General features: G+C 46.5%; 1 protein-coding gene across 1 annotated transcript; it reads left to right on the forward strand.

The window, feature by feature from the left end:
- Nucleotides 1-1,966: 1,966 nt before the first annotated feature.
- On the forward strand, nt 1,967-10,064 carry LOC306933559 (fibroblast growth factor 22-like; the record flags this gene model as incomplete). Its single annotated transcript, XM_079515820.1, has 3 exons — nt 1,967-2,426; nt 8,532-8,635; nt 9,210-10,064. The coding sequence occupies 3 exons, from the start codon at nt 1,967-1,969 to the stop codon at nt 9,405-9,407; spliced, it is 762 nt and encodes a 253-aa protein (XP_079371946.1). The 3' UTR covers nt 9,408-10,064.

Here is a 10,064-nt window from a genome sequence, read left to right on the forward strand (position 1 = left end):
ACACACACACACGCACACGCACACGCAGACACAGACGCACGCAACATAACACATCTAAACCAGTAGTTCTCAATGTGGGGTCCTTGAGGGGGTCCAAAGTTAAATGACTGACAGTTATTCTTCACCAATATTACATGTACAAGTGGATCTGATCAAGTTTCACTGTTATATGCCTACAGTACATAGACAGTGAAGGGGTTTTGGACCATATCATACCAAAACACGTCTGTCCCAGAGATCAAATACATTTCAGCAAATGGCCTAATAAATATGAAATTGGGGGTGCTTGAAATTAAAAAGGCTCTCTGATCTAAACAACATATGTCTAAGAATGCAGATAAATACAACAGGAAACTGCCATAATTGTACATGCATGTCCCAGTCACGTACAGACTAGAATACAGTAAAAGTCAAAACACTTTTTAAAGCCAAACCACTTTTTGGAATCTGTCACTCAGGGTAACATATACTGCCACACTGTGCTTCTGTCCTGGACCATCTAATCAGATAAACCCTCATATCTCGTCCTCTCACCCTTTCATGTACCAAACTCCCAAGGCCCAGTGTGGTCAGCCAAATGTGCTTGTATGTGTGTGGGTGCGCGTGCACAGTCGCGCATGCACACACACACACACACACACACACACACACACACACACACACACACACACACACACACACGCACACTCGTACCCACGCACAGCCAATACTTGCTCCCATATGTGAGAGGGGCTGTTGAGGAAGGGAGGGAGGGATCAAATAGCTAACAGAGTCACATAGCTTCACAACACACACACACACACACACACACACACACACACACACACACACACACACACACACACACACACACACACACACACACACACACAGCTTCATAGTAATTTTATTCTTGTGATCAACAGTTAAGGAGATCAGGCCAGGGATCTTTATTTCAAGGACTATAAGCATGGAAGAAAACAAATCTGAGAGAGTGAGAAGGAGAGAAAGAGACACACACAGAGAGTGGTCTTTCCTTCATCCCTCCTACCCCCAAGACCGTTACCTCAGTGCTCTCCAAAGGTGGAGTCATTTAGGGAGAGAGAGACAGAGAGGGAAAGAGGGAGAGAGAGGGGAGGGGGGGTGGGGGGGCGGAAGAGAGTGAAAGAGTACGCGCCACAATCTCCAACCCATCCATGAGGAGAGAGGGAGAGCGAGAGACAGAGAGAGAGGAAGAAGACAGAGGGATTATGTGACATGCACTTGGATTGACTAACATTGTACTTTAAGTCTCGCGTCCTGTTTTTACGCTTCAGAGTGCAATCTGAAAAGGCTCTGTGGTGCATGTGGAGTTTTGGCTGCGTTCTCACAGGTAGTACAGAGCTGCATGCTGATATATATAATGTGGTGCAACTTATTTCATTCCAGAGCAGTGGAACTTAGGAGCAGACATAACAGCAAACCTTCCTCCTGGATATAATCAGAAGCTTTTTTTTATTTTATTGTTGGGAGTTAACATTTCCAGATACTCTCTGGAATTGCAAAGGAGCCACTTGGTGAAGCCAGCAATATAATGTAAACTTTTCAGGAATTATGGCGAAAGACAAGAGCATAAAGTAAGATATGCCATTGGAATACACACCGCATATGAATGCTATAATTTTCTCTATATAATATTTGTTCATTTATATTTTATATTGTCTTTTTGTTCTTTTTCACAAAAGAGACTTCCACTAGATATTTGGAAAAGCAGCGCAAAATTCGCCAACCGTGGAACTGAGAGCGGAATAGCAGTCAAAGCAGAGACTTCTGAGTGAAGGGCTTTCATACAGGTGTCGAACCAGTTATTGTTATTGTGGAAGGGAAATATCTGACCCCAGACCGGACCCCGGAGGGCTCCCCTCCCTGCCCTCTTGGCTTCCCCTTGCCCCCAGCAGCATGTCCCAGGCTCTGAGGCTGCCTCCAGTCCTCCACACAGCACACTACCATGATCAGATGGGCTGCTGGAAGGAGTAAGGCTGCCTCCGCCTCGTCCTGCTCTAGGGCTGGGTTCGGGGCTCACACCGGCTCTGGAAGCAGCACCGGGCTGAGGCCACCGTCGCTGCTCTCCTCCCTGTCTTTGACTATCCTACTGGGCCTCGTGCTCCTCAGCCTCTCCCTGCCCGGAGCCGTCTGCCACCGGCAATACAGAGACAGACTGAGGCGTGTCCTCCCACGGCAGGAACACAGGGCTCCACTAAACATTTCCGAGGCTGGGGCCAGGCCCGCGACCTCCAGGGGTCCCCCGGGCCGACCCGGGGGGCCACAAGGGAGACACGTGCGCAGCTACCCTCACCTACAGGGAGACATACGGAGAAGGAAGCTCTACTCTTATTATCAGAAGTTTTTTCTGAGGATTGATAAGAATGGGAAAGTCAATGGGACCAAGAACAAGGATGACCTGCTGAGTAAGTAGCCCACTGATTCTCATGTGTACACTCAAAGGAGAGGAATTTGGAAAATTGGGTATTTTGTTCTGAAATAGGAAATGGCTTTGGGATACGTGTCTGGTGTGACCCCGTCTTATCTCGCTTGCCCTTGCTTTCTTGTCTCTCTACATGAGCTTATATCCAAAACAAAGCATAACAATAGCACCAATGGCTTCATTCATCCCTTTCCCGGAACAGGAGAGAAACTAGATCAAAATAAATGTGTAGAAAATTAGAACAAAATTGTGAAGATAACAGTAATAGATCTCAAGCAACACCACATGACATTACTATTGGGATATAGAATTTATTGAAAAATGACCACCCCCACAACACACACCTGTGTTTTCACAGACCGCCAGTGCCAGACCACCAATCGTATACCTGTTTAGATGAAGAGAAGCTGATTAGAGAAGTCTTTTAGTTTTGTTTTGTTTTAAACCAGACATCCTACAGATACCTCCCCTGTCCAAACACTCGGCACAATGATGGTAGCTCTCAGAGGGCTTAAAAAGGAGCAGGGGGCTGATAACCTGGCCACTATCAGGCAGTCTTCACAGCCCAACGTAAACAGTTCTGATAAGAGGCACAGAAGAACAGGGGTTGGGGGAGGATATGGATGTCAATCTCATTGATGGTTCTCTCTCTCTCTCTCTCTCTCTCCTTTCGCTCTCTCCTCTCCCACTCACCCTGCCTGCCCGCCGACATCATCAAGTTAATTACATGTCCTCAGTCACATATCAGACGTCTTGTTTGAAACAGTTGAACTTGTTCAATTCCACAACCGTGTCTTTAGAGTGATTACATGTTGCCCGCTTGCTTGCAGCATATCAGTCTGAGAATAACATTCTCATTAGTGTCAGAGTGTTTCCACTGAGCTACGTGTGTGTGCATATATCTGCCAGCGGGCACTCACATGCTCCAGTGGGTGTGTGATCATATAGCAACCAGGGGGACACATGTGCTTACTTATTGTTACCACACACACTCACGCATGCACGCACGCACGCACGCACGCACGCACGCACGCACGCACGCACGCACGCACACATTCTCCCTCCCGCTGTCTCTCTCTTTCTACCTTCCTCTCTCCTTCTCTCCCCCTATCTTCCTCTCCAGCCCATATATTGTATATGGAACCTTTTAATGTTTCCCATGGGAGTGCTAAACCGCACATTCAATCAAAGTGACTTATGGGAAATGGCACGGGAAGACAGAATGTCAAAGGAGCTGTTTGTTTTGACAAGGTCAAGACAGAAACATCTCTACTGGCGATTTTATACCGTGAAGCTTGGTTGGAAATCTAAAAGACCTATACCCACTTCATGGTCACTTAAATCCCATCACCAAAAGGAGGCATAACTAACTAAATAACCTTAACCCCCCCTCAGTATAACTTTGGGAGCTGATGTATTGATTGATGTGTGTGTGTGTGTGTGTGTGTGTGTGTGTGTGTGTGTGTGTGTGTGTGTGTGTGTGTGTGTGTGTGTGTGTGTGTGTGTGTGTGTGTGTGTGTGTGTGTGTGTGAGTGAGAGAGAGCGAGCGAGGGGGCTTTGGCGGTCAGGGGCTTACAATATCTCCTCACCGCTCTCCTTAGGAGAACACCGCCTTTATCAAAGCTGAGCAAGTTTGCCCAGGAATTTGAATGGATTTGAGTATTATGGAGGTTAGTGACAGGATGAGCTGGGGGGGGGGGGGGGTGGGGGGGGGATTGGGGGGGTCAACTATAAGCGTACAACTTCATGAATGACACGGCTGAACATCATTGTGGCCACATCAAAGCTGCACGTCTTCGGTATCAATGGTGGTGCCATCAGAAAGCTGTGTCCTGAGGGGGGTGCGGGGAGACACAGTGTGTGGATTATGTGCACCGATATCAGGTTCACTGGGAAAGCGATACTACACAAGAGCTCCACGATGGCCCCCGGGGCTAGACATGATCCCAGGGCTCAGGTCCTTTGTAGCCCCTCGATGGTCCCTTGAAGTGACTGCGGCTACGTTCAGGTGGTCGTCTCGCGGTGTCCTCAGCCAGACGTTACATGGCACACACAGGAACATGATACGTCCAGCAAGCACGGTGGTACACTTTTGTAATTGGGGCGTCAATATATATATATATATATATCTGATATACTTTTACCGTGGCTACGTTTGAAGATGCTGAGGTGTTGGCACAGTGAGGACCCATGGCCCTTCTGTCTGTTAAAGAGGCAGTATGCAGCCTCCCACAGATTTATGGGGATGCCAGCGAAAAACTGTCCCACATGGCTTTCCAACCCGTCTGCACTGAGGTTACAGAGAGAGAGAGACTGAGAGAGAGAGAGCATGTAAAACAAACCCTAACCAGCTATCTGTATAGCCTAAGTGCATAATTAAAACATCCATGATTCACAGTTAGATTTGTGTGAGTACATGTTGCTGTTTTAAACATAGACACGGCTAGCAGCTCTGGGTGGCTGGTGAAATATTGCTAAGTAAGACAAAAGTTTGGCGGCAAGAGAGTTTGGGTTAATTACCCACGGCTGTAATGGTGTGAGTGTGAGCCTGTCAAGATAGTATGTTTGCTTGAGGCGTGTGTGTGTGTGTGTGTGTGTGTGTGTGTGTGTGTGTGTGTGTGTGTGTGTGTGTGTGTGTGTGTGTGTGTTGTAAGGAACGCGTCAGGCCACCAGTTGTAGTCCTGTGCTTTAGGGGCCATGTGTGCAAGACGCCTCTGGACAGGGCTCATGTGGTTGAGCTGTGTCTGTCTGTCTGTGTGTGTGTGTGTGTGTGTGTGTGTGTGTGTGTGTGTGTGTGTGTGTGTGTGTGTGTGTGTGTGTGTGTGTGTGTGTGTGTGTGTGTGTGTGTGTGTGTGTGTGTGTCTGTCCGTGTGTATGCATATCCTTTAATCAAAGCAGCAGCCCATTGCGCGCGACACAAACAGATGGTGCTCTTATGGAGGTTTAAACATAGAGATGTATAGCTTTTCATGGCAATGGAGAAGAGGATGGATATCCCCCCTGTGTAATTACACTCAATGTGGTCCTTATCAAACGGTGTTCCCCTAAAGCTTTATTTATACTTCAGCCCCCTCCACATTTCAACAATACCAGAATGGCGCGACTTCAAATTCGACCGGAGCACTCCCTCGGAATGTTTTGGAGACTTTTATTATTTAGGTGTAAACTAGGAGTTACACAGAATAACAATAAAGCTGCAAAACACATGCTTTTGGCATCCCACTGTGGAAAAACCACCTTTAATTCTCACTGGCATTGGACGCCTTTCATTCCACTACCAACGCACCATTTACTGTAGTAACTCCAAACAGAGCGTAGCAAATAAGCCACACGTTACGAAAAAGCAACCAGCATGCAACAGGGGAAATAAATGCTGTTGCCTCAGTTGGACCTGGCTGGCTGACTCTGGGCCAAATTTAACACATGTGGTTTATTAACAAATACCCCAATTCAACAGTACACATAGGTGTGCACGTTCCATGTTGATTGTGTGTGTATTGTTGTAATTTAGAATATACTATCAAAGCAAATAAACATGTAGCATGTTCTTTTGTGTGTGGTGGTGTTTTCCTGCACTTGAAGCCCTATACACATCACCCGCTGCCTGTGGGTGCAGAGCCAAACACATGCAGAGCCAAACATTCTACAGAGAAGAATGAAAGCATACTTTGAAGCTTTGCAGGCGGTTCGTGGAAGGGGCAAGTGCACACTCACCTGCTGCAATATTAACTGTGTGTGTGTGTGTGTGTGTGTGTGTGTGTGTGTGTGTGTGTGTGTGTGTGTGTGTGTGTGTGTGTGTGTGTGTGTGTGTGTGCGTGCGTGCGTGCATGTGTGCGTGCGTGCGTGTGCCCGAGAGCGTGTTATACGTATGTGAACACTGTGCATCTATGCCCGTGCATGTGTCTCGCCCCTGCCTCCGGTGGACGACTTTGATCAGTGATCATTACAGCCTTTCTAATCCTCCCTCCACCCCCAGTCTCACTGTCATGGCTCCTCTGTCCTCCTCTGTTCTCCCACCTTTCATCCATCCCCATGTTTACAGAGCAGCCAGAGACTTTGCCGTAGATAGTCTTACCTCCTCACTCACATAGCCGACACCCGATCCCTTTACAGAAACTGCAGCTCCTCTCAGATCTTCAATGGCCGCTGTGTCACAGTCCCCATACTACCACTGCCTTGCTGCTGCTCCGGCCCTCACTGCCCCAAGGTGCCACCGTTTGAACTAGAAACCGATACGGTCAAGACCTCACTGATGTGGAGGGAAGTGGCAGTGTTTTTTAAGAGAGGGATTGTTCTTCGGGGGGGGACACACCTGTGCGATCGGCCCTCCGCACATATGCATGGCTACCCTCCCCCCCCCCCCCCCCCCCCCCAACCCAGGAGAGTGGGTTTGACAGTAAAACAGGCTGCTACACAAACAGTCATCAGACTGAAGGGGAGGGAATGGACGGCTGATCAAAGGATGTCGTCGTCTCTCCCATGGGTTCACACCCCCGTGTGCTGCCTGTCTGCCTGCCTGCCACACTCTTTGAGTGCGCGCGCATACACACATGTGTGTACACACATGTGCGGTTATCAGGAGGATAAAGCAAAAAAGAAAAAAGGAAGGAATAAAAAAAAACATCACCGCACAGGAAGTGAGGAAAGGAAGTCAGGGAGAGAGGGAGGCAAGAAATCCCAACGTGCCATGGGAACCAGAGAGGTTCAATGCGCACACACGCGCACACACATGCATACGCAGACATGCACGCACACACGCGCGCGCGCGCACGCACGCACGCACACACACACACACACACACACAACTCCAATGTCAGACGAGACAAGTGGGCTCTCTGGTCAAAGGACACATTAGGGGTGATTTATAAAGTAGCCGATAAACAAGCATACAATGCCTTGGTTTGTGACACATTGTGAGCTTGTAGATCTCCTATTTTCGGTGCACAACATGGCGTGCAACCAAGTATAAATCAGGCATTAAACTGTTGCATCTCTCTGACCTCTGATACAGAGACCACACAAATAACCATAGCTGTCTGCTAGCAACAGCATGCCTTGTTACTGGGGTATAAATTAGCCTCTCTAATAGCCTTTTGGAAACTTGAATTATTTGCATTGGGGACTTGGTAACCTAAATACCGAACAGAACAAAAACAACTGAAGAATTTGTCTGGTGCTGACCTATTAATTCTCAAGCCGAGGGAAACGTACAGCTGGAATCTGTTACGCAGGTGTAGCTTGAAAAGTGGCTTTTGTGAATGTTGTGGAGGAGAGAGATTGCGAAGATTAGCTGAAACATAAGAGTGCTCTGTTGAATGCCCTGCAAAATGGAAGCAGCAATTTAAAAACACGCATTGGGCTTGTTCCGTTCCTTTTTTTTTTTACCTAAGGGATCAATCTAACTGCTCTCCAGTGTCTGTGCATGGCCATCTGTGGGTTTTCTGCCGTCTTTAGCTAATAGCGCTGGTTGGCCTGTCATCCCTTGCCAGACAATATGGATTGTTCTATGCACCCTTATCTACAGTGACTATGGGCCAAGATTATGTTTTATAGCCTTTACTTCCTCTATCCACTTCCTCTGAGTTCTGGATCTGACTGTTTCTATTCCTGTGAAAACAGTCTATTCCAGGGATTCTCAACCTTTTTGATTTCAAGGACCCAGTTTGATATAAATTAGTCTGCCATTTGTTAAGATACTTTTATTCAGGCTATTAGACATTTAAAATATGTCTATGCGGCTAGGCTGAAACCGGTTATAACTGGTCTAAAAGTGAACATTTTTTTATATAATTTATTTATATCTAGACCCTTAAAAAACACGGACGTCTAATATCGGTCTTTGGCTCACTGGGCTGGATCCCCCTGAATGACCCCAGGTCTACAGACCCCACATTGAGAACCAGTGGTCTATTTCATATACAGTAAATAGTCAACTTGGATTGCCTCAAACCATATACAGTATTAACACATTTATGGTCATTGCACTGAGGACAAGACGATTGGCGTTGTTTTCTGGTGGTCATTGTTGACATCAAAACAATATTTATTAATGTTTGTTTTTGTTTTGTTTTTCTTTGTTTCTTTTTAGACATTCTGGAAATCACATCAGTGGACGTGGGGGTTGTGGCCATCAAAGGACTGAACAGCAACTACTATCTGGCTATCAGCAGGAAGGGAGAGCTGTATGGAGCGGTTAGTATCCGGGTCAGAGGTCAAACTGGACACTTCAGAAAGAGCGATAAAGAGAGAGAGAGAGAGAGAGAGAGAGAGAGAGAGAGAGAGAGAGAGAGAGAGAGAGAGAGAGAGAGAGAGAGAGAGAGAGAGAGAGAGAGAGCGAGCGCAAAGGAGGTCTTATCAATAGTCCTGGGTCACCTTTGGATTATAAGCAGGTCAGAGCACATACATGAAGACAACTCAGAAAGGCACAATAAATTAAGTACACACCATGTAAAGTCCCAGCCACCAATGCTAAGACATATGTTGAAAGAAAGAAAGAAAGAAAGAAAGAAAGAAAGAAAGAAAGAAAGAAAGACGGGGAATGAAAGCACTTAAGGCTTATATATAGGTTGTTTAGTCAAATTGTGAAAATAGCCAATCTCCAAGCTCACAACGTGTTGCATTGCAGCCTGTTGTGGGCTTGTAGGTGTGCTGTCCTGTTTTTGTCCAAATGTCCGTCTATTATGACGTTACCAGAATAGGGATGCTAGGGTTCATTTGGTTAACCTCAGCTCACATAGTAAAATGTGTAATATTTACTTCTTTCCAGAGAGAGTATGGCATCGATTGCAGACTGAAGGAGCGGATTGAGGAGAATGGCTACAACACGTACGCTTCAGCTGAGTGGAGGCACAAGAAGAGACAGATGTTTGTGGGTCTGAATGTCCATGGGAGGCCGCTGAAGGGGAGGAAAACACGCAGGAAGAACACAGCCACCCACTTCCTTCCACTTCCTGTGATGGTGTGAATTGGTGATCTTGGCAGGATCTGGCCAGAGAGAGAGAGAGAGAGAGAGAGAGCGAGAGAGCGAGAGAGAGAGAGAGAGAGAGAGAGAGAGAGAGAGAGAGAGAGAGAGAGAGTATTCAGCACTGGACAGCAAGTTTCTGAACACTGGCAAACTGATATAAGTAGACTTTCACTGAGACATCTCTCTTGTGGAAACAAGGCACTAACACGGTTCGAAAACAAGCGGTCCCTAATGCTCCTAACTTTGGTTGAGATCGTATTTGTTTCATGTCGAAGAGAAGGCGGTATCTGTGTTTTCTGTGGCACAGGATGCAATATTTATCCTTTTTTCTGTGCCAAATGGTTTGCACCTGGACCAGAGGATCTGTGTAATATGGACATAATAATATAAGATAACAGTCCATGTTGAAGAGCCGGGAATCATAGCTATGTAGGTGTAAAACTGTCTCAAGCTGTTATTTATAGTTTGGGCTCTCACTGGAGAGGCAAGCTGTTTCATAACAAGAAGAGGAGGGTTAGACGATGGATAACACACAGAAAATAATGGGTCAGTGTATCATGAAACCATTAAACAATAATGAATACTTCACATTTAAAGTCAATGTTTGATACTTAACCACTGTGTTTTGACTGTATTGAAATGATTTATTTATTTTGA

Source organism: Electrona antarctica (genome assembly GCF_951216825.1).
Source record: "Electrona antarctica genome assembly, chromosome: 12".
Taxonomy (NCBI): domain Eukaryota; kingdom Metazoa; phylum Chordata; class Actinopteri; order Myctophiformes; family Myctophidae; genus Electrona; species Electrona antarctica.